At 37.2% G+C, this 24361-nt stretch overlaps 4 protein-coding genes and 2 long non-coding RNA genes across 7 annotated transcripts; 1 reads left to right on the top strand and 5 right to left on the bottom strand.

Annotated features, from left to right (window-relative positions):
* Positions 1–900: 900 nt before the first annotated feature.
* LOC106399508 lies at positions 901–3516 on the bottom strand. The gene is made up of 5 exons (XR_001280036.3): positions 2956–3516; positions 2322–2595; positions 1750–1864; positions 1552–1676; positions 901–1466 (listed from the first exon to the last, which is right to left on the bottom strand). It is a non-coding gene; the product is annotated as an uncharacterized LOC106399508 (long non-coding RNA).
* A 749-nt stretch (positions 3517–4265) lies between these two features.
* On the bottom strand, positions 4266–9223 carry LOC111215987. Its single transcript, XR_002664694.2, has 3 exons — positions 5585–9223; positions 4952–5260; positions 4266–4858 (listed from the first exon to the last, which is right to left on the bottom strand). It is a non-coding gene; the product is annotated as an uncharacterized LOC111215987 (long non-coding RNA).
* Positions 9224–9557: 334 nt separating this feature from the next.
* LOC111215541 (protein ENHANCED DISEASE RESISTANCE 4-like) lies at positions 9558–12392 on the top strand. The gene is made up of 5 exons (XM_022719143.2): positions 9558–10085; positions 10170–11709; positions 11780–11840; positions 11910–12133; positions 12213–12392. The coding sequence occupies exons 1-5, from the start codon at positions 9968–9970 to the stop codon at positions 12265–12267; spliced, it is 1998 nt and encodes a 665-aa protein (XP_022574864.2). The 5' UTR covers positions 9558–9967; the 3' UTR covers positions 12268–12392.
* LOC111215542 (succinate dehydrogenase subunit 8, mitochondrial) lies at positions 12336–12884 on the bottom strand. The gene is made up of 2 exons (XM_022719145.2): positions 12718–12884; positions 12336–12562 (listed from the first exon to the last, which is right to left on the bottom strand). The coding sequence occupies exons 1-2, from the start codon at positions 12811–12813 to the stop codon at positions 12518–12520; spliced, it is 141 nt and encodes a 46-aa protein (XP_022574866.1). The 5' UTR covers positions 12814–12884; the 3' UTR covers positions 12336–12517.
* An 819-nt stretch (positions 12885–13703) lies between these two features.
* On the bottom strand, positions 13704–15097 carry LOC106413960 (probable WRKY transcription factor 46). The gene is made up of 3 exons (XM_013854680.3): positions 14756–15097; positions 14535–14666; positions 13704–14406 (listed from the first exon to the last, which is right to left on the bottom strand). Exons 1-3 carry the CDS (start codon positions 14983–14985, stop codon positions 13911–13913), a joined length of 858 nt encoding a protein of 285 aa, XP_013710134.1. The 5' UTR covers positions 14986–15097; the 3' UTR covers positions 13704–13910.
* Positions 15098–23067: 7970 nt separating this feature from the next.
* LOC111215986 (transcription factor CPC) lies at positions 23068–24236 on the bottom strand. 2 transcript variants are annotated; one of them, XM_022720247.2, is made up of 3 exons: positions 23795–24236; positions 23635–23725; positions 23068–23321 (listed from the first exon to the last, which is right to left on the bottom strand). In XM_022720247.2, exons 1-3 carry the CDS (start codon positions 23844–23846, stop codon positions 23204–23206), a joined length of 261 nt encoding a protein of 86 aa, XP_022575968.1. In that variant the 5' UTR covers positions 23847–24236; the 3' UTR covers positions 23068–23203. The 2 variants fall into 2 exon arrangements, with proteins under 2 accessions (XP_022575968.1, XP_022575969.1); XM_022720248.2 differs by having other exon boundaries at positions 23635–23722; positions 23795–24168.
* Positions 24237–24361: the final 125 nt, after the last annotated feature.

The raw sequence follows: 24361 nt of genomic DNA, 5'->3' as shown, positions 1-24361 counted from the left end.
AGTTCTAAATTTTATAGTCTATATGTAATTATACTATAATATGATTGAATTCTATTTTATTACTTTAGTAAAACTGTATCTGAGTTTTGAATTTAAGAATATTTGTGCCATTAATAGTTTTTTTCTCATTAATATGGTTTTAGTAGAACCATCTAATAATAGTATAATACACCCCAAATTCTCCAAGCTCTTTAGATTTTTTTAACAGTTTAGAAAACATTTATTTGTTTTAGAAAAAAAAAACAATTATCAAGCTTACCAACGTTAGGTTTTTTATTTAATGGCAGTTTTGTGGTAAGATTTCTGTGGCATGATTTGAATCACATAATTGATAAGTTTGGAGTTTTGATTACTCGGAGGATCTAGGCTTAGTTTGAAAGTTTTCTTCATCCTTTTGTAATCTTGATTTTAGAAAAGCTCCGATTGTGTGTTAGAGATCTAGATTATACGTACGTAGGAGAGCTTAGAAGAAGGTTCTGATATTGTGGTTTGAGTCTTGATTTTGAAGATGGGAGAGATGAAGTTGGGTTTTTTATTTAATCGTATATGCCTCAATGATTCTCTGAGCAGTATCACAATAATGGAAAATGATTAAGCTTAGCGTATATGAAGGAGAATTAGAAATTTATTGGCTTGTATATCAGAATATTTTGTTATGTTAGTGGAAGGAAACAACATTAACTTCCTCGGTTTGACTTGCCAAAACGGTGGCGTTGAAAATTATGGCCATATCTTATACTATCATTTTTTTTTAATATTTGGAATGGAGAGTAATGTACATATGCGGACAATCACGTAATAACGGTGACTATCTTATAATATTACTCATGCATTAACAGTCCAGACATTTGCGGAATTCATGCTTTGTTCCTCATACCTATATAATTGTAAACAGCATAGAATTCTAAATGAATAACTCAGCAAAGTAATCTTGAAGGAGAAAAGTAATAGTGCACAGCTCATGGTTTCATAATCATTCGAAGTAGATAAAATGTTGGAAAGAAAGAAAACTCTGAAAGTTAAACTGAAAGGAAAACATGAGTAAAAAACGAAACTGAGAAAAAAACACTTAAACTGCAATGAACCTTGCAAGTTTAGGAGACGTACTGAACCTTTAATTCCCACGTTTATGGCATTTAGCTTCTTCTATCTCATCACTGTCACAAGTCCTCTTACTCCCCTCTGCAGAATCCACACGGCTTTTGAATGTTTCCTCCGAAGTTGCAGTCGTGTTGTTTCCTTCCGAGGATACTGTTGCTGGCTGTGTCTAGAGGGAGGATCTTGGTCACAGTAAGGGACTGGGTCTTGCCTGATAAATTGTGCTCTGTCACTTTGACACAAAACTTATGTCTTTGCCCGATTGTGCTGATTAGAGCTTCCGGGACAGCCGAAGTAATCGATAGTAGGTTGGACATCGTATTTCATAACTACACGCGAGGAGGACATTGGTGCCAAGGCAAGAGTACCTATGGTATCAAGGAGAATCCAGTTAAGAACACAAACTGCAGATATGCAACTGTAAGAAACCTATATTAAAGATAAAAAATTAACCTCCGAGAGTCTTCGTGTTTACGGTCGTGACCAGTAACACGGTGGGTGTATTTTCGTATGAATTGAACTTTTTGCAGAATTTTCTTGCAGCCTGATCCCAAAGGTAAAGCTTCATCACGGGTCCACTGAAAAAAAACGATAATGAATGGTTAAGAGGAAAAAAAGAGAATTGGTGTTTAAGAAACAATTGAAACCTACTCATGTGACTGGATATGAACCAGCAGACGCCTCGCCTTTGCTATCTCCACTTCGTCAAGCACGGGGAACTTATTGATACTCTGACTATCAACCAACTTCATGTGGCCCACAACATCTATTCCATTAATCATCAAGAGTGTTAGTAAGATGACCCCAAATAAATAGTTCACTATTTTGTGACCACATAGAATCTAGAAACACATCACAATACTCAACATAAACAATTTATACAATCCTACACTATGATGATCAATAAAATCCAAGAGCCGAGAGTAATAAGTTATGATATCTAACGTTACAAATCGAACAAATGAATTTCATTTATCAGAATTTGCTTCTTTGAAGACTGACTTCAGAGAATGAGTAAGACAACCCTAAACCCTCATACTTTAACTTCACTGATCCACATATACCACTTGACCCAGTTAATTCAGACAATGATTATGAAAAACCGAAAACATTGATTCAGCTAAGTCGAGTTTTCTGTATCTAAGCAGCAACAAAGTCTATATACTACATTTAATCATCTAGCAATGCGACTAAAACATTATATGGGGAATTACAGAGCTTACCGAAGAGATCTCCCTTGAGATCAGAGTTAGCTTGAAACTCTTCATACGAATGAAACCGGAAACTGTCTTCATCAAAAGGGGTGCGACAGTCTCGAAGAACCGACAGTTTTGAGTCCCATGAGAACGACACGGTTGCGGTATGATCAGCAACCCGAAACACAGACTTGTTTCTGGATCCATAGAAGTTGTTGAGTTTGTAAACAGATCCTCACTTCATGTCAGGCAAGTATTTTTCAATACGTCATGGGGAAATAAATCCTTGAATAACAGCTCCCTGCAAAGAAAAACATAAGCAAAACAAAAATAAGTAATCGAAGAACATCTTGAAATAATTAAACTATATACAGGTACGGTAGGTTATACTGGAAACTATATAATGTCGCAACCAAACACAACATCAATCAAGTAGTTTAGGAATAAACATAACCGTGAAAATAACTGTCTCTTTGAACTTCTAAAGAAACAATGACTTAAACTTATTTCTTAAAGATTAGTGGAAATTATATCAAGCCGAAAGAAAACATATTCATCAATAAAGTAGTTTAGGGAAAAAAAAAACAAAAAAAAAAACCAAAAACAATTGTAGAACAAACCCGTAGTCAAATCTACATTTGTTGGCACCCAGATACCGTACCTGTTCATCGATGAGTAGCATCTCCAGGCCGATAAACGTCTTCTTTACTGGGTTCCAAGCCTCCCAAAAATGGATGAGGCGAAATCGCAACTGAGCTTCGTGGTGACCCAGCGAGACATCTTTGAAGAACATGACTTTCTCATCGTAACCAGAGGAGACAATTGACTTCCCATTCGGTTTCATCGCCATGAATCTAGGTTAGAGCAGATCAGGGGTTTTGATTTTTTCAAACGAAAGTAAATCAGTATATAAAGGATGAGGAATAGAGGAAACTGAAACGAAATCATTAAGAAGAAATTGATTGATTGAGAAGAAGAGGAGTTATGATTGAGAAGAAGTGGATCGATGGAGGACTCTAGGGTTTGAAGCAGAGAAGACGATAAGGTGAAAGAGAAGCTCTCGTGACTAATCCTCGTGAACAAAGCCCAGACTCTAAATAAAAAGAAAACGTGAAGCCCAGAAAAAACTTAAACCTGTATGACGTGTCCAAACGAAATATTGTGATTGGAGGAATATTTTTAGTGACGTGGACAGCTTAGAATTTCAGGATATCTGGCTTTTAGTAGTGTTAGATAACACCAAAACGGCAAAACTTACTCAACTCAATCTGTTTGACATTACCTACTAAAAATCATGAACGTAAACAATTCAATATATATTCTAACGTTTTTGAAGGTATTGATATAATTCTAGAAATTATGATTGAACATTTTTGAAAATAGGTTACTATCGTGTAAATCTATTAAGTACATCTTTATTTATATGATAACAAATATAAGTATTGTTAATAACACCTATGATACGCGCTATGTTTCCGGAACAAAAGCTAGTATAAGAAAAAAGTGTCACTACTTTTACCAAAAAAAAAGTGTCACTACTTACGATAACATCCAATGGAATTATGCTCTGTTCATCTCATGAAAACATCACCATTTCAACAATTCAATAAGAATATTCAAGGAAGACATATAAAACCAACGATGTAAGTATTGTCTCCTCCGGCTCGTGAGTCATGACCACCGTTAGAACACCCCCTGCTCAATGCTCATGCACTGCTGTTCCCTTTCGAACAATATCGAGAATCACAGTTAACTATTCTAAACCAAAGAGTAAATATCCACCACTTTCGCCACAAATTTCACAACTGGTAGCCAGATCTCGACAATCAAATGGCTTTATGTTGCGTTTCCATCACCAGATACTTTAACATATTACTTCGCTCTCAAGCTAGGCATATACTTTATTGCAGAGTATTGTGATGTGAAACATAGAACCAAATTTTAGCAAAAAAAAAAAGAGAAAACATACAATATACGATATTTAAAACTAATACATTCTATATTGTTTCACCAAAGCATTACAATTTAACCAACACCAATTTTTATATCAAATGATAAATAATATCTCATACGTCGTACTTGGCAGGTAGGATACTCTGCTCATTTGTAAATAGTTCCCAAGATCGACAAAAGTTTTGATCTTTACTAATCGGCTGAATCTGTTGCTAAAATACTTTCTCTAATACACCTATCCTTCTTTGTTATTACTCGCACGTGATCAACTATGTATTTGTAGGCTGCTTGCTTACAAAACCAGGTCATAAGACTGAATCACTTTAATATAATTCTAGAAACTCTTCTCTATCTCTGCAGCAAACAATTATTCCCAGTTAATATATGTATTAAATCTTGAAAAGCTTATTTCGGTACGGGAACGGTGTTGCTTCCTCTTTAATCTCCCCATATTCCTGCGTAAGGATTGAAAACTAATCGGAGCTTCCCCAGATCAGTTATCTTCATAAACACAGACTCAACCCAATCTAAGAATCTCAGTTGTGATGTAGTCTACTCTATTTTTTTCTTTCCTAAGCTTCCCCCGATTTTTCTCTTTCAGAGCCAAGATCCTGATATATAAAAAAAAAAATTAGGATCAGTCTTAGCCGACTGAAACCAAGTCATATATGTACAATTCAAAACTAATTCATGACACTCCTTACGAAGCAGGGAACAACGTCATGATCTGCTAAAGAGCAGAGCCATCATGGAGGCTCTCCTTTTTTTTTCTTCCCGTCAGCGGTGGAATCAGCATCCTCACAAACGAATTATTACAGTCGACTGAGATGGAACCTTGTAGCAGCGTCAACTGTCAGTAAGAACATTGCAGAAGTAGGTCAAGGTAATTTTTGCGTTTTTACCTAAAAATAAGAAGTTATTTTTGTGAGTAGTAAAGAAGAAGAAGATAAATGCGTGCCTTTCCATTAACCAAGAGTAAGTCAAACCCCATGAGTTCCACTTTTCTTGATGTTCTGCCAACCAAAAATGCAGAACCCGCGTCAAAACCATCTTAAAAGCACCCCCGATATTCAGATGGAAAACGGGATTGGAGAGGTTACCATCTTTGAAAGATCTATTGGTAAAGGAGTAGTATAAATAATACGGTGAATGTAGCAGCAAAATATTCATAGCAAAGTAACTTAGTGTAAACATATATTCTAAAGCCAATAATCGTTTGAAATTACTGATCTTATCATACTTACATATGCTAAAATAAAAAAGACGATCGAATCAGCATAGATATGAACTAAATTTTAAGTCTGAAAGTAATAAGAGTGTTTGGTTGCTGGAATTACCTTTTTCATCCAAAAGTATCATGTCGAACCCTTTAAGCGCGACGCTTTTCTTCACATCACGGGGGTCCCAAAATCTTAGTTAAGGGACTTCGACAGTGTTGCTACAACGTCCGGCTTTCAAGTCCGCGTGCAGAAAGGAGGAGGTTTCCATAGTTGTTTATGGGTGAGTGAGGATTACAATGATTGAAGGGAGAAAGTGATGAATTTCAACAAAAAGAACTCCCATATTTATAGGTGAAGATTCATAATATGGAAGGACAGGGAGATGCATTGAACGATACGTATCGGCAGGAGTGGGTTGGTGGCGTTAATTAGAGTGTTAATGAGGTTGTTTAAATGTAATCGTTTACCGTTACGGTGCCAGATCTTCAGAGATGGTTTGTTGAACATCAATCGACATTACGGTGGCTTCGTCTTAATATAGAGGTTGATTGAATGCAAACGTACACTGTAATGGCGACCAATCTTCAAAACAGGTGGTTTGAACAGCAATGGACACCATGGTGGCGTAGTCTTTCCATAGAAAATCAGAAACAGAGTCAGGTGGACGAAGAAAACAATTTTGGGCTTGGGTGTGAAAAGTTTAATTGGGTCAATTTGAAAATAGTGCAAAACATTTGGAGTTAAACTAAAAAGCCCGTAACTTATGAATTCGACTAACTTTTGGACATAGACGTGTAACAAAATAAGCCCAAATCCGAGAGATTTCCGACTTTAATGAAACGTTGCGTTTCATACGTGGCACAACAGTATCACTCGAATTTGTGACCTGTCATCCTAGGTGGATAGCTTGGGAGGGATTCAAACTGTCTTTTATATATAAAGATGTTTACGGCGAGAGATTTTCACAGGTAAATTTGTAGAGAAATGTTTCATCAGCATATATTATACATTAATGTTTTATGCATATATTCTCGTCCGATCTATCTAAGTCCATCTCTGAAAGTGAATTATTATAATATTTTGGACTAATGTGTATATTTCACGTTATCAACAAATATGTACTGACGGATATCAAATAGGCGGCCGTGTCCAAATTATTATAGATTAATATGGACACACTTATATTAGATCAAAGTTAAATGGGTTCAAATGGACAAGTCTAATTGGGATTTGGGTTCATGGGTAACCGGACAAGACCATCTCGACATTAGGTAGTCCAAATAGCTAAAATATCTAGGTCTAGAAAATTAAGAAAAAAATATAATTTTACTTTGTCTTACTAAAACATAAAATCGAGTTTTGGTCAAAACTGAAAAAATCATATTTTTCCGTAAAAATTACATTTTCTCCATCAAAACCATAAAATCGTGTTTTCCGCCAAAATTGCAAAATTATAATTTTCCGTTAAAATTTTATCTTTTTCGGCTAAAATCTCAAAATCATGTTTTCCTCAAACTGAAAGTCATATTTCTCATCAAAATCATAAAAACTTCAAAATCAAATTTTCTCGTCAAAAATTCAAATGCAAAATATAAAGTTTAAGTCTATAATATATACGAAATTTAGTATACTTCCATCTTTTACAATAAAAATTAAGTTTTAATCTTAAGTATAATAAAATGTGACAGCCTAACTTGTCCATTTGACATTCCTAACTGTATATTTCAAATCAAAACACTCATCAAACAGTTATAATCTTAAATATAATAAAAATGCGACAACCAAACTACGTTGATTCAAGCAGTAAAAAAGTTGCAGCTGGAACTTTCTCCGATCATAAAAAAAATGTGACGATATTTTAAAATGATAAACTGGTAAATAAGTTATTTTCATATATATTAGTATATTACACATGTGTTTCTTTTTCTTTTCTGCTTTATACGATAATATGATGATGAATATATTTTTTTCCAAAATAAGATGATGAATATCTTATGCCTTATCGCTTTTTCATTGGACAGCATATATACAACACACCCAGGTTCATGCATGCCCTCTTTTTTTTCCCCACACCAAACTATTTACTCTTTGGCACATTAAGTTCTCATGAACAAAATAGATGATAAATAATAATAAAGCGTACCATATCTTTTCATTTAGGAAAAATAATTATATTTTTTTAGAAAAGAATCCACAATAATACAAATGGAAGTATCAATTTTGGAATGTGGCATATTTAGATCTTTTTCCTCTATTTGTAAAATGATAGCTGGAAATTATTAATTGTACAGGAACGTTCACATACCAGCATGCAGCACATACACATATACACATATCGCTACGTCGAGTACCGAATGGTATTAAGTAAATAATAGAACCGCCTCACAATTTATTACTACGTAAAAACACACACTCAACCCACAAAATTCTATCTAGCCAGCTCAGATTTTCAATCCTTATATAAACAACACACTTCGACCGAGACACAACTCAGACAAAGCTATAGTTTATTTGTTGCTGTCAGAAAATAAGATAGCGAAGAAACTCTCAAGTCTTTCAGTTATGTCAAACACACAACTCCATGGAAGAACCTATAACTCACAAAACACAGTATTAACTGATGGTCGTGCTCACAAAATATGGGACTGTGAGAGTCCACTCTACGATTCTTACGAGCTCGCCTCTTTTGCTCACATCATCGAACGCAAACTGCTGCCTTTCTCTCCAGCTCACGTTCGGCCGCCCCGTTTGAGTCTACAAGCTGTGATGGCAAAAGATAAAGACAACAACAATGCATATGCTTCTTCTAAGACGATCACAAGTTCTAGTCAACGGAGGAAATCTTGGTGGAATAGAAAGAAGAATTACGAAATTAAGAAAGAAATCAAGAAGATAATGTTGCCTGGTTGCATTTTTAGAACTACTTTGACTAATTAAAATGTGACAAAAAAAATTCTTCTTTTTTTTTAACCTGTTTATGTTATGAAAAAAATTGTTCTAAAGATTTTCTGAAGAAAAATCACATGGTTCTCTTTATTGACCACTTCATACGTAGTTTAGAGATATCTGGGATTAATCAAGCCATCAAGGTAATGGCCCGAGCTTCACCTCGGCTATTTACCTATTGCGTAATACAATACAGGTCGTGAAGATTACGAATGAGCCCATATAGGCCCATATTCAGTGTTGGAAATTTCCTAGTTCAATAACAATTTTTTTTTTCAACAACAAATTTGATTGATTGATTCGAAGTGAGTTCGAAACTGTAAAAGATAGTTTGCTTTACCTTTAGTTTTGTACTTTAAATCTTATTCCTATGTAGGATATATATCCTTCGACCATATCTGTTTTTTTTTCCTGCTTTAATTTGTTTTTTTTTCGTTGTCTCAAATGAATTGGAATAAGTTTGGTTCCTCTCCCTCCTTCAATCTTTTGAAATTTTACTAACTGTAACTCTCTCTTTTTTTCAAAAGTTAAAAATGTTAGATAGAAAGTTCACACGGTTTGTTTATTTAACAAAAAGATATTGAAACATTCAATAAAAATGCAGTAAGGTCTTCAAAAGTCAAGTACATGATGAAAATATATACAAAAAAATCAAAATCAGTACAAGTGAATTAGAAAATTAAATGAGAAATAGACATTTAACTACTCACTTCATCAATTTAATGTTTTCTTTATTGTCTCAAAACCAGCTTTAGCTTTTGACCATTTCTCCCTCTTTGATATTTTGTGAGCTCAACTTACATACTAGTACTATATTCCAACTGTATTTTACTAATTATCTAAATATATAATGAAATTTTTTATTGTTAAGTAAAATATTAATTTGCAAATTTTAGCAGTAATAAGAAAATTTCCGGATTTCCAACAAAAAAGTTTAAAAAGCAAAAATAATCTTTAAATTTATTCCTTGGCGATTTCAAAAATAAAGAAGAAACAGAAAATGAAGAAATGGCCCACTTTGTAGACTGTCCCGCCCATAATAAATCGATTATGAGTTCACTTTATCAGTCGTTTTCTTTAATGTGTGGAAAAAAGAACCAAATATGAAATATGGACTTTTGACATAACCATCAAAGCCTAACTAAACCTTTAAATTCTTTTAAACCGTTTCTCCTAAAGAGCAAAGAGCAAAATCATTAAGCTGTTTTAATTCTTCGGTTCTGTTGCTTACTGCTGCCTGTGTAAAGGTCTAAGGAAAGAAACTACAGTCTGCAGAGCCTGTCTCTCTCTATCTCTCTGACTTACTCTTCTTCAAATTTACTTTTGTGGGGGAAAATGAAGGTTTTAGGTGAAAGAGTAACGAATAGAACCATAAGGTTCTTCACAGATTCCACCTTCCTCATCTCTCTAGAGACCTAACAAAGCTCACTAAAGAAAAAGCAAAAAGAAAAACTTCACCTCTCTGTCTTTGCTTCAAGAAGAAGCAGTCTTCTTTGGTCTTTCTTCTTATATTGTTTGTTGAGTATTTCTCTTCTCAGCTCAGTGTTTTAACTAATGGCCGAGTCTACGATAGAAGTGAAGCTAGTTCGTTGTCCAAAGTGCAAGAATCTCTTACCAGAGCCTAAAGACTGTTCCTTCTTCCAGTGCGGTGGTTGTGGAACCGTTCTTTGCGGTTAGTTTCTTGTTTTACAATCTTCTCTTTTAGATGAAGAACTGAAGATTACTGATAGTTTTTTTATTTTTTTTCTATGTAAAGCCAAAAAGAAGGACAGTGAAGCAGATCCAGCCCCGGACAAGTCAGTGAAAACCAGACTTAAAGAAACTGAAGTTAACTCTTGTTCAAGCGAAGAAGAATCTGATTCAGATGATGATTCATCAAGACACAACCAAACTGGTCAAACAGATGTTCCTTGTTCAAAACTGAATGTTGTTAGCGGTTCTCAACCTGGTTTGGATCGGTCGTTCAGATTCTCTGCTCCTAACTACTTTCAAGATTCTGTGTCTAGTGATGAAGCAATCCAGCAAGACAGAGCTGAGCTTGTGAAAAAACTGGATAAGCTAAAAGAACAGCTTCATCAACCTAAAGAGCAACAGATCCCAAGGTCATCCAAAAAGCCTCCACTGCGGTTTCCAAGCTCTGGTAAACACCTTGCAGGTCCTTATTACCATCAAACTCATCACCACTACTCTAGACAGTATACTAGCAACAACGGTCATGATTTGTTTAACACACACCAGAGAAATGGAATGATGCTTCACCACTCAACTTGCTCTTGTTCACACTGCTATGATCCATACCATAGAGCTTCAGGCTCAGTTTATCCTCCCTCAGGGCTCCCTGATGCTCTTCATAACATCGGTTTCTACCCTTACGAGAGAAGCAATGCGTTTCCTTCTCCATTGGATAGTCCTAGAGCCTTTATACCTCCTCACCCTCCTGCTTCTCAATCTCGTGGTCCCAATGAACTTGTGGACGCGTTAAAGAATGCTATATCTCGTGTCCGCCTCTCTAAAGCTGCATCATCTTCAGGTTGTTCTCGCTTAGTCCACCCTGTAGCTGGTGGTGCACCATTCATAAACTGTAAAAAGTGCTCCAAGATTCTGAAACTGCCAGACAAAACAGATTCATCTACGAGAAAGCAACAGAGAATGCGCTGCGGAGTGTGTTCTTGTTTGATAGATTTCTCCTTTGCTAATAATAAGAAACTCATCCTCTCAACTGATCATGCTTCAGCAAGAGGAGAAGAAGAAGAAGAAGAAACTCTCAGTAGGCTGCATTGGTTAACTGCTCTTGACATCTCTTCTGATGCAACGGATAGAGGACCAGACTATGTATCAACTGGTCCTGCTTCTTCTAGCTTCTCTGAAGACGAGCTAAGTTCAGACAGGAAACTCATTCCAGATTTTCCCTTTGACTACTCTTCCATCAATGCAAGGGACCGGTCTGGTGCAAGGAGCCAAAGCTCTCGTTCAGAACAGAACAGGGTGACACTAAGCAAGACAGTCAAGAGACAGAACTCTATGAAAGAAGCTTCGGTTCTAATCGAGATGGATGTTAATGACTACTCTCACAACAATGGAGTGTCTCAAGACTCTGCAGATGAATATATAGAAGAGGATGGAAGAACCAGGAAGGGTGGATTCGCGAGTATGGTGAAAAGTAGCTTCAAGGATCTAAAGAAGTCAATGCAGAACGAAGGGGGAAGTGATGTTTTGGTGAATGAGCACCTTGTAGCTGAACGTCTGGTGAAAATGGCGGAGAAGCAAGCTGGACCAATCCGGCCTGGAAACTACTGGTACACGAGGTCCCTCCAATCTCGTGAACTCTAGTCATTTACTAAGCTATCTTCTGCTCCTTGGTATCAGGTATGACTACAGAGCTGGATTCTGGGGAGTAATGGGAGGTCCATGTCTTGGAATATTACCGGTAAACATCAGTCTTCAGTCTCTCTACAGCTTCTTCTTCTTAACGTTGGCGTGACTCCTTTTCTTACAGCCTTTTATTGAAGAGCTCAACTACCCAATGCCAGAGAACTGTGCTGGAGGAAACACACGAGTGTTTGTGAACGGAAGAGAGCTTCACGAGAAAGACCTGCGCTTGCTGATTGCCAGAGGTCTCCCTAGGGACAGAGATCGATCCTACACTGTTTACATCACAGGGAGAGTCATAGACGAAGATACAGGTGAAGAGCTAAAGAGTCTTGGCAAACTCGCCCCAACGTAAGCTTTCCACAATAGTCTTATCTCTTTTGCCTTTAACTTTATATGTTATCTGAGGTTGATGCTTACATGGTCTCAGGGTTGATAAGCTAAAACGTGGGTTCGGGATGAGAGTTCCAAGAAGATATGCATGAAGAAATGTTCACAAGCATTCTAAGTTTAAAACTTTGTACTTACTCTAGAGAGCCTTGTTATCAATCAATGTGCAAAATGAATTATTATTATTATTAGCAACAAGAAACTTAAAACGGACACAAAATGATATCTGTGTGTTCAAAAGCTTACAAAAAGCATTATTGAGCTTACAACAAACACTCCATGAACTAAAAAACGTTTCAACTCACACTTGTGTAGTGTAGCGTCTTCTTCTCATTATCCATGATCTCATTTGTTTGGTGAAACGTTCTTCTTTTGCTCCCCTTTCGTAACCTAATCATTAAAAAAATCAAATCTTTGGACCAACAGAGATCAAAGGACGTTCCTTTCAATTACTAGCTAATCAAGATATAGATCTAACGGACTGTTACGGATCTCTGTTATAAAAAAAAACGATCCAAACAAAAAGAGATGGAGCAGGAATATACGTTCTGTAAGACGATGCCGACGGCGATCGCGGCAACTACAGCTCCGCCGAGGATAACCGGTGGACCGGAAAGCAAACTCCACTTTCGGTATATCATCCTTCTTCTTCTTCGTAAGTTTCGTTGTGCGTCTGTCTCCTCCGGGTATCTACCAGATTCTAACGACTTCTCTCTGTTATTAATATGAGATTGGGCTGTTATTTTTCTTATTGGGCTCAGGCCCATTGTACCTAAGATATGATCAGTTAAATTATTTATTTTTACTGTCTGAAACTCTCTTTTTTCTACTTCCTAATTGCATTTCTTTGGTTTACAAAACATTATACGACCAATTTGGTCCGCAACTTAGAGCACGTTTTTTTTTTATAACGCTGATTTATTATGATCTTACAATTATGATATAAGAAATATTACATAGACGATTCGACAACCGACAATACTACCTGCCTTATGAAGACCTACGCCTAACTGCATCACCTGAGCCGTCCTATGAAGATCCACGCCTGGCCAGATTTACTTGCACCATGTTGAAGATCCCTTGCAAGCCTTTCCTCTATAGTCTGCATAATTGTTTAATAAACCGCTCTCTCCGGGACTTGAAACCTGGATTTCCTGTAATCTGCAATAAATTGCATAGTCTGGGATTTGAACCTCAGACCTGGATGTAGAAGCCTTTAAACCTTAACCAATAGGCTACGGTGCTTCCACGACTTAGAGCACGTTTATCGGGGGATTATAAGAGAGGTTTTAACGCGTGGGTCTCACCCCAGAGGCAAAAATCGGTAACAAAAGATATGAAATAAGGATCGATAATTTGTGGGTTATTGCACTTTTCGCGGGCCTTACCGACACATGACGTTCTGCGATTGGCTCGTTTTTAATTTTTTTTTTTAATAAAGCAGATAAGACAAAAAAAAAAATTTAGAAACCGGATAAACATGGTCTTACATTATAATGAATGATTCAGTGTTTAAAACAAAACATTATAATTTTTATCTCCAAAATGATCAATTTGTAAACTTTAATAGTAACATTTTATTTATTAATTTATCATCAAGAACCATTAAACTTCAATGAGAATCAACAAACCCCTCCCTATTGATTAAAGCCAGTCTATATCCATCAGCAAAAAATATAAATCTAATCCTAATATTACACTCATCTATTTAATTACTACCACCACATTAATATCACATTCACCAATTCAAAACGTCACACGACAGCAACCAATCCGGTCCAAAGTCGATAATATTGTCCAAAGACGAGAAATACGAATCTGCAGTCTCCGAGTTCTCAACGGAAGCAGGAGCTGTTGCAACCTCGCTGGTGATTCCAGACCCTGACGTAGTCGCAGCAGGAGACAGCTGATCCTCATGGAAGAGGTTGCCTTTCCAACCACCACCAGCATTCTCAATCTCGTAGTTGGAGAAAGAAAACGTTCTGAAAATGTTCTTAGTGCTCTCGAGATCTTCAAGACTCATCATCGCTTCCTCTGTTTTCGTCGGTTTGATGTCTTCTTGTTGGAACATCGAAATAGAGAAGTTCGGTGTCTTTGGGGACGTAGTAGTGTTGTTACAAGTGTGGCTCCCGACATACTTCACTTCGAAAATGGAAGGATCTCTGTCTGATTTTTGGACTTGCTTCACTGCTAAACAGTTCTGTGTGAATCGATGCGTGCATCTGAAATATCCTCTGTAAATAACAGAAAACAGAATACGTTAGCAAATCTTCAAGAAAATACAAAAAAATAAATTAAATTTTTTTGCTAAGACAAAAAAATTTAAAATTAAATGATGATAATTGATGATTAATAATAATACCTTGGATTAATGGATCCATGAATCTCTTTTTGACCGTACTTTCTCCAGCAATAACCATCATCAATGGAACCCTTTTCTTGTCCTGCTCCGACAAAGAAACTAACTTTCTCTGTCTTCTTCTCAAACACTTGCCTGCAAATCACAAAGAAAAACACACATGAGATCTCAATTTTGAAACACAAACACATACAAAAAAAATAACTCTTTTGAACTCTGTTTACCTCTTTTTTATCACGTTCTTAGAATCTTTGTCATCGATCTCACGGCTACGTTTAAGGACCTTCTTGTCGTCTAACATGGAAATAGCATTCTGGTAGATACTGAGGATCTCAGAGATCAAGTTCTTGCTGGATTCGATTGAGGAAGTGTCTTTGAGATTGCTCATCAAACGTTGGGCAAGCTCTCTCCCTTGTTCCAGTTCGTTGATCACGAGTTTCTCTTCCATCACCATCTTTGCTTTCACTTACAAGAATCTTTTCTTTTTTTTTGAATTCTCTGTATTTCTTTTTTTGAGTGAGTTTGATGATATGTGAGTTTCGTGTGTATTTATATAAACGAATGATGATAAGAATCTATTGTGATGTGGCTTTATGTCCTTCTGCTTGCCCAATAAGTTTTGTTTTCTTTTTGTTATTTTTTTTTCTTTTTTTTGTTTTTAAGCTTAGTCAAGAAGAAGCTGTGTGGAAAAGACAAAGGATCTTGTAGAGAAATTGACAAAAAAGGTAACTACAATTATTCTCAAAATGCTAATAAAGAAAAAGAACGGATGAAGTTGTGGTTACTAGTATCTGATTTTTATTTAGAAACACAAATCATCTACTTACTAAACTTAACATATATAAGTGTAAATTTTAGATTTATAATCTTTTTGGATTCAACTATTGATCATATGAGTTACATATAATATGTAATCAATAAAGTGTCAACTATCTCTCCCTGATCACAATAGAACCCATGTTTGATGAAGTCTCACTCAATCAGTTTATCTAATTTTATTATATTTCTTTTAAAATGAATTTTTTATAATTCAATTATTTGGTTATTATTTGGTGGCTATAAATTTTCAGCCGAGTAAACCAATAAACAATCATCTTCAAAGTGATGCCAAAAAAAATCATCTTCAATAAGTCTTACCGCGTTACATATCCGGTTCAATTTATTAATTTTGGTTTCCAGTGACATAAGGACGGGTGATGTCATGCCAATTTGATCACTTATAGTCATAGTTTTACATTCTAGTTATTCGATTAATTAAAATAATATAAGACATTGTACGTATGATGTTGATTATGTAACTACTTATGCTTCTTTTTAGCCAAAAGCTAATTATGTTTTTGTAGGTGGGTCAAAGATCAAGACTATATTACCCTAAAAGTAAATTCAAGAATCTATGGAGTATGGATCAAATCTAACCATGCAGGTGTGGATTAGAGAATATACTAATGCGCCTCTCTCCCTTTCACACGATTAACAGCGACGTATTGCTTTTTGTTCTTAATGATCCATCCTCCATGTGTTATAAAAATCACCAATCTCTACCATTTGAATACATATAACTGAACAAAATGATACAAAACAAAATTAAATGCTAGGTACTTTATTGAGTATGGCTTTATGCATTTGGCATGTTCATCGTACAGTATAATATGTGTATACGATGAATAGTAGAAACTATTAATATAACCACATTACTGTATATTCTATGGTTCTCGGTTATCAACCTTGTAGCTTTCTGAGTCAAAAGTAAACTAATGATTTAGAGCGCATTGCTGGACTGGTGGGTCATCCGAAGTTTCTACACCCTATGACAGCGAACAAAACTAACTTAGAGGTCGCCAAGGTGTTCACTATCATCGATCCTAGGAAGCCCCTCCCCGAAGCAGTCAACGTACAGTTCGACTCGGGAGAAATCAGTAGGGTGCTGGTCTCCAGCCCTTGGATGCCTCCAGTATGCGACATCTGTAAAGAAATTGGGCACGCAACGAGACGTTGTCCGAAAGCTCCAAAGACCTGTACATTATGCGGCTCGACTGAGCATGTGCGTGCGAAATGTACTCAAAAATCAAAGCAAGAGAGACATGTCAGACACGACAATCAAGAGACACAGGAGCCTAAAGGTAAGAAAACAAGGAGAGGGAGGTCTAAAGACAAGATGAATTGGGTCCTGGTTAATCCACCAAATGCTGCACCGGTCCCTTCAAAGGACCTCCCTGCTGAACAGTCTTCACCAGTGATTCCTCCTCAGCCAAATCAAACGCTGACGCCGATGCGGGAGTTTCCACATCAAACCAAGCTGGGCACTACTAAGGACATAGTCAGGGGGGAGACCAGCGCCTCGGCGAGCTACCTTCTTCCTTCAATCAATAGAAGTAACTCAGGTATCTCCAGGTCCTCTCACTCAGACGTTCAGCCTGATTCATCGGATGTTGAGTCCACTGACTCAGAGTTGGAAGAGGGTGAATTCAGCAGACTCGAACCTGATTTTGAGGTTGTGCGAAACAAGAAACGTTTTTCAGGGAAGAAAGGAAACCGGGGCAGGGGCCCCAAAACAAATTAGTTTTTATGTCGACTGATCTTTTTTGCTGGAACATACGCGGTTTAAATAAATACAGTCACCGCAGCGGATTACGAAGATGGTTTAGGAAGAACTCTCCTCTTTTTGGTGCTTTGCTTGAGACGCATGTGAAGCAGCTCAAGTTAAATAAGTTTGTTTCGGATATATTCCCAGGATGGTCTGCTGATCACAACTATGATTTCTCGCCGTTGGGTAAAATTTGGATCATTTGGCATCCCTCGATTTTGGTAACTGTTATCTCCAAATCTCTTCAGATGATCACTGTCGAGATTAATTGGGCCTCCTCTCAATCAAATTTTATTATCTCTGTCATTTATGCTTCTAATGATGTTGATGAGCGTACTAATCTTTGGGCAGAAATCTCTTCCTTAGCTTCTTCGCAGGCCGTGAGCTCCAAGCCTTGGATGATCATGGGAGACTTTAACCAAATTAGAGAACCTGCAGAGCACTCTAAACCGCTGTCACTGAACCTGGATAAGAGAATGCGGGACTTCAGCCAGTGCCTGTTAAATGCTAATGTCGAAGACCTTAACTTCAGAGGCACTTCATTTACTTGGTGGAACAAGCAGAAGAATTCACCTATCGCAAAAAAGCTCGACAGATGCCTGGTGAATGACGACTGGTACTTCAATTTTCCCTCCTCGGTTGCCTTCTTCGGTAGCCCGGAGTTCTCAGATCATGCAGTCATCTCAATCTCACTCGATCCAGAGCGCGCTAGAGCTAAGAAACCTTTCAGATTTTACAACTTCCTTATAAAGAGCCCGGGGTTCAGGGAAATGGTCTGCGTCAACTGGTTCTCTTTCAGCGTCACCGGTTCTGCAATGTACAGAGTCTCCAAAAAGCTTAAACTACTCAAGAAGTGCATCAAGGATTTCAGTCGTCTAAACTACTCCGGTATTGAGAAGAAAACGGCTGAAGCTCATGAAAAGCTTATCCAAGCGCAAGAAATCTTGTTATCTTCCCCCTCAACGATGAATGCTTCTGCTGAAATTCAGGCTTTAAAAGAATGGGAGGATCTGTCTTCTGCTGAAGCAGCGTTCTTTTTCCAGAGGTCAAGGATAAATTGGTTGGCTTTTGGAGATGGAAACTCCAGGCTCTTTCACAGGTATGCAGCGACCAGACAAGCCATAAATCATATCCATTTCCTGAATTCAGACGTAGGGGAACGAATTGAGTCGCAGGAGGGTATTCAGCAGCTCTGTGTTGATTACTTCTCGAAGCTTTTGGGAAGTGAAGCCTCTCAATCGATGTTTATTCAAAGTGATCTTGATCTCCTATTCGATTTTAGATGTTCTGAGGAGCAGGTTGCTGGGTTTGATAAACAGTTTACTAAAGAGGACATCAAAGAGGCCTTCTACTCACTGCCCAGAAACAAAACCGGTGGACCCGACGGTTACTCTGCAGAATTCTTTATAGCTACGTGGGAGATAATTGGCCCGGAGGTGACTGAAGCAATTCTAGAATTCTTCAACTCTGGCTGCCTTCTTAAACAGTGGAACTCAGCAGCTCTTGCCCTTATCCCTAAGATCCCCAATGCGTCCCATCCCTCAGAATTCAGGCCCATCTCTTGCTTAAATACGGTCTATAAAGTAATCTCGAAGCTGCTCGCCTCTAGACTCAAAGAGATACTTCCCCTGATGATTTCTAAGTCGCAATCAGCTTTCCTCCCTGGAAGACTCTTGGCTGAGAATGTATTGCTTGCCACCGATTTGGTTAATGGATACAACACGCGAAACATCTCACCTCGTGGCATGTTAAAAGTCGACCTCAGGAAAGCTTTCGATTGTGTGCGATGGGATTTTATCCTTGCAACTCTTCGTGCTCTGGCCATCCCTGAAAGCTACATCAGATTAATTGAGGAATGCCTCTCCACTGCATCTTTCTCCATTTCCATAAATGGCGCTCTAGGTGGATTTTTTAACAGCACTAAAGGAATAAGACAGGGGGATCCTTTGTCCCCATATCTCTTCGTTCTTGCTATGGAATGTCTTTCAAGGCTTCTCACTGCTAGATTTGATGCTGGTAATATTGGCTACCATCCGCGAACAGAGAATGTGAAGATATCTCACCTAATGTTTGCTGATGATGTTATGATCTTCTTTGACGGAAGCAGTAACAGCCTACATGGTATAGCTGAATGCTTGGATGACTTTGCTTCATGGTCGGGCTTGTCCATGAACACTACAAAGACGGAGCTATTCACCGCGGGTTTGGACCAAAGGGAATCCTCTTCTCTAGTGGACTATGGATTCCCATCTGGTGCTTTCCCCATCCGCTATCTTGGGCTCCCGTTGATGTCACGTAAGCTTAAAATTTCGGAGTATTCTCCGCTTGTCAACAAAGTCACGAAGTGCTTCCGGGCGTGGTCTGTCAAGACCCTCTCCTTTGCGGGAAGACTACAACTGTTGAGAACGGTAATATTTGGTATCATCAACTTCTGGTGCTCAGCCTTCATGCTTCCTAAGGGTTGCATTAAGATCATTGAATCGCTTTGTTCCCGTTTCCTCTGGTCTGGAAACATTGAAAGGAGAGGCATTGCAAAGGTTGCGTGGTCAACTGTATGTTTACCTAAGCAGGAAGGCGGGTTGGGTCTTCGTAATCTCTCTGTCTGGAACCAAGTATTGTGTCTAAAATTCATCTGGATACTGCTCTCTAATTCCTCTTCGCTCTGGGCTGACTGGCACCGCGACATCCATTTATCTTCACAGTCTTTTTGGTCTATTGAAGCAGTCCAGACTGACTCATGGGCATGGAAGAGATTGCTAAAGCTCAGACCTCTCGCGATAAGATTCTGCAAACCTGTGATTGGTAACGGTCAAGCAACAAGTTTCTGGTTTGATGCGTGGACACCTTTGGGTCAGTTGATCACGCACCTAGGTCCTCTTGGTCCAAGAGCTTTAAGAGTCAGGATAGAGGCGGTAGTAGCTGATGTTGCCAGAGGCTTAACATGGTCTCTCCCTCATCCTCGATCTCAACAGGAAGTTGATCTACACTCATATCTTACTACTATAGAACTTCCTTTGTCTCATGATATTGATGATGGCTATGAATGGATTGCTGATGATTCTCCTTCTCATGTTTTCAGCTCCTCTGCCACTTGGGAAGCTTTGAGGCCACGGCAGATGATTCAAAATTGGCACGATGTCGTCTGGTTCAAGGGATCAGTTCCGAAGCATGCATTCACAATGTGGACTGCCAATTATGATAGGCTGCCAACAAAGGCAAGGCTTAGTACGTGGGGACTCCCAATCTCACCTCTATGTTCCTTCTGCTCAAAAGATCCCGAAACCAGGGAGCATTTATTTTTGACCTGCGAGTACAGTCTTGATGTGTGGAGAAACGTCTTCCATAGATGCCACCCACCTACTTCTCCATTCAGTGACTGGGCTGAGCTGCTCTCTTGGATCCGAGCCCCTGCATCAATGAGACTATCTCTGCTCAGGAAGCTAGCAACGCAAACGGTGGTATTTCATCTCTGGAAACAGCGGAATAACTTGATTCATAATCAGACTTCTCTACCCGCAGAGGCAGTCTTCAGAAGTATTGATAAGGAATTGAGAAATGTGATCTCTTCGAGGAGGGAGAACAAGAAATTCAGAGATCTTATGGCTATGTGGATTAGATGAGTCCCTAGTCTCTAGTTAGTTTGTTGAACCAGCTTGTTTTTTCTTTCTTTTTGCCAAGTTGGTTAAGACCAAAGATGATACTTTTGTAAAATCTTTTCTTCATTTATGATATTTACAGTTTAGCATAAGTAAACTAATGATTTTTTTGAAAGTTAGCGATTAGAGGCTGCTGGTAGATAGAGGCTCACTAAATAAGATTACATTTATATCTCAACTGGATGTTTAATCTATGCAACGCGTCTACTCTTTTTCCTACGCGTCTGATCAAACGAATAGATAATAATCTCATATCATTTAAGTAAACTGATCGTGGAGAGACACATATACGTGCACATGGACTAATTACTTTATTCATAATTATAAATTAACTAATCAAACACAAATGGACTATATGACTAGTGGTTTAAAGTATTCAAGCTGTGCGTTGTTGTTACTTGGGATTGATAACATCCAACGAGTATAAACAACAAGACATGATTTAAACTTAGTCTCAATGCAGTGGTTCCTAATTATATATATGCTTGTGTTCGTTTAATATTACCTTTTTAATGAATTCATCCACCAGGTTGTAGCTTACTTAACATCCATATTATATGATTGATTCATATTTATGTAATTGATTAGAAGATAGTTTCAAGTTTTAAAGTATTTTAGCCATAAATCAATGTTCATTAAATTAACTTATCTTCAACTTGAAAGGGAACGATTCGAGTATCGATATGTCGTCATGGTCAAGGACTGGCACTCATACAGAAATGATGATCCAAAGTTGGAAGACCTCAAACCAAATTTATATCTGTTAATTATGCTGCGTGCGACAATTTGGTAAACCACACAAAATGCGCCAAATTAAATGTGTAATTTTAGTGATGGTTTCTTTAAGAAAACGGAACTTCCAAACACAATATTTTCATATCAACAGAGAGGATAAGAATCAAGAGACATTTGAAATTCAGAATAGACGGAGATCCACGTAAAAATGGTATTTGATAAGGATAATATGTACAAAAAGAACTGAAATTTCAGTGAAATTTTGTAAAGTACCTGGTAATTTCCAAGAAATGCCTTATCGGTGCGTGAACCTACCCTTTTAAACCCCACACGGTCACATCACATCGATCAAAATATCATATGTACACAGTACATAAGAGCAGCTTGAACTTGTTTGATAATGGAAGATCTATAGTTTTCGTTTTTATATCTTTTGTTTTAACTTTTTAATCTTTTCCAAAACACTGCTTTATATTTTATAATGATGAAAAACGTGTTTAAGTGTGTTATGAAACAACTTTAGTTTTAGTGATTGATAAAGTAAATATGTAGATTTTTTTTTGTTTCCTTTGGTTTTTACCACGGATAAGGTTCTACTTTGGAGAAGTTTTTATTTATTTTTGCTTAAAAGTTTAAACTATGAATAATTGTTAAAAACAGTTATATCATTTCAAAAATTACAGGTCAAACCCATAGGAGAGTATTGGAACTTTATTTACAAATCAAATCCACAGATCAAATTTGTTGATTACCCAACGAGGTGACAAACTGAAATCATATATTCCGTTAGTTCACGGATTAGTCAATTTAAAATAATAGTACCAATAATACCAACAAACCACTATAATTCAGCAGTGTTAGCCACGCCAAGTGTGAACACACAGAGTCTTTTTCGATAAGCACGTGGGGAAAACATCTTAACACTTTAATTGTATTTGTCTAAAGATTAAAGGTTGTCGGGTTTTTCAGCATCGCTATGGGCAATAATCAGCATTAAATCTACACGGTCACATAATTATATAGATTTTTTAATATATAGAAGCACACTCTACTTGTAGAAAGTAATAAGATGTATGAGAATTTTCGGTATAAAATCATAAAGTACTACATTTTTATATAGTTTTGAATCATTTGACAAATCCAGTTTATACAAAAATTAGACTGATCAAAAGGAATCTTCAAAAGGAATCTTTGCATTTTTATTCGACTTATGCCACTGAATTAATGTTCTTTTTGTTAAGGGAGGCTACACCTATAATTGCTGTGAATCAAATATTCAAACGGCATGCATGTCTACTGCTGTGAAATTGCGTGTCTGAGAAGTCTTAACTGGGGAATGGGCTTCATTTCGGCCCTGAGGTATGGTTTCCTCTTTGAGACAGAGTAATGGGCTTACGAACTAGCCCATATTTTCTAGCTTATCCAAAATTTCCGTCCACTACAAATAATACGAATAGTAGTTTAAACTTTGAAGGGTGGTTCAATTAAAGAATTCGCCTATGCAGAAATGTTGTTGAAACTCATTTTAGGGATGTCAATCGATGATTAAAAAATTATTGAAGCTCCTAAGAATTTTTTTTAATATATAGAAATTAATTATACATTAAAAACTAGTGAATTAAAACAACATCTGCTTTTAGTTTTTCCTTGTCATGCGAATATTCAAAAGATGACAAATGTTTTAATTAATACAAAAATCATCTTCTAAGAAATTCTCTTCGTTTGTTGGCAAAAACAACACCGTGTTTCATAAGCCAATATCTTTCGATCTCCTCCGGCGTCCGCCCAGGAATCCTTCCGGCTATCAATTCCCACCTACACATATAGACCATCAAAAAGTTTTACAAAAACTACACAACCAAACTTTTTAATCTGGTTTAACATATCTGGACCAAACCGAAATTCTGTGGACAATCTCAATTATTTACAAACATTCCCGTTATCAAAATCAAACTGAACCAAACCAAATTTGACGAAACATTTTGAATTCCATTATAGACTATAAGTAAGAATGTGTGTTTGCTAAACAATCTGAATCAACACTGAGGCTGGACATAGTCATGTTACGATCCAATAATATAATACTAGAAGAAGTAATAAAAGATTCATATAGAAACGAACAGCTTACCTGTCTCCGACGAGTTTATACATCCGAGAAATGAGATCTTCTTCTTCCTCCGACATCTTCACAGCTTCCCATTCGATGCTACTTACTTCTGCTAACGATCAAACATCAGACTCGAACCAGAGAAAGACAGAGATATAATCAGAGAGAGAAAGATGTTCACCTTCGGAACACGAAGCTTTGGCCTTGCTGTGTCTCCGACGTCGTCTATCCATTTTCCCGTCTTGTCGGAACAACAAAGATCAAACAATATGTCGTCTTCGACACAAACACAAAGAGAGGTTATTAATAGCTCTTTCTTGTGTTCCTCGAAGGAAAGAGTGAGAGAGAGGGGATCGAAAAAGAATTGAAAACTAGACAGGTTATTTTATAACTGCGCATGTCTGATTAATTCCTAGAATAATTATTTATTACTATTACCATACTCAATTATTCAAATATACTGTTTAATAATTAATTTAATGCGATGAGTAGGAAAAAACGAATCTGTAGACTGTAGTTTTGCACTGTGTGTTGCTTCAACGGCCTCGTTCATCAGAGAGAAGAACGACAGATACAACCATAAATATTTCTAAAATATTTGTTTGTATTCAATAAACATCTTTAAACCTTTGACTTGCGGTTGTAAATTTGGTCTTTTACAGACAGTTGGATGAAGGAAGGAGCTTCCCTGTGTTTGACTTTGGAAAAGACTAATATGCATCTACCAATATGTTATTCTTATATGCTA

This window comes from Brassica napus, chromosome A5 (assembly GCF_020379485.1).
Source record: "Brassica napus cultivar Da-Ae chromosome A5, Da-Ae, whole genome shotgun sequence".
In the NCBI taxonomy this organism is placed as follows: domain Eukaryota; kingdom Viridiplantae; phylum Streptophyta; class Magnoliopsida; order Brassicales; family Brassicaceae; genus Brassica; species Brassica napus.
The sequence above is the reverse complement of the archived record's forward strand: the minus strand, read 5'-3'. Positions and strand labels throughout refer to the sequence as shown.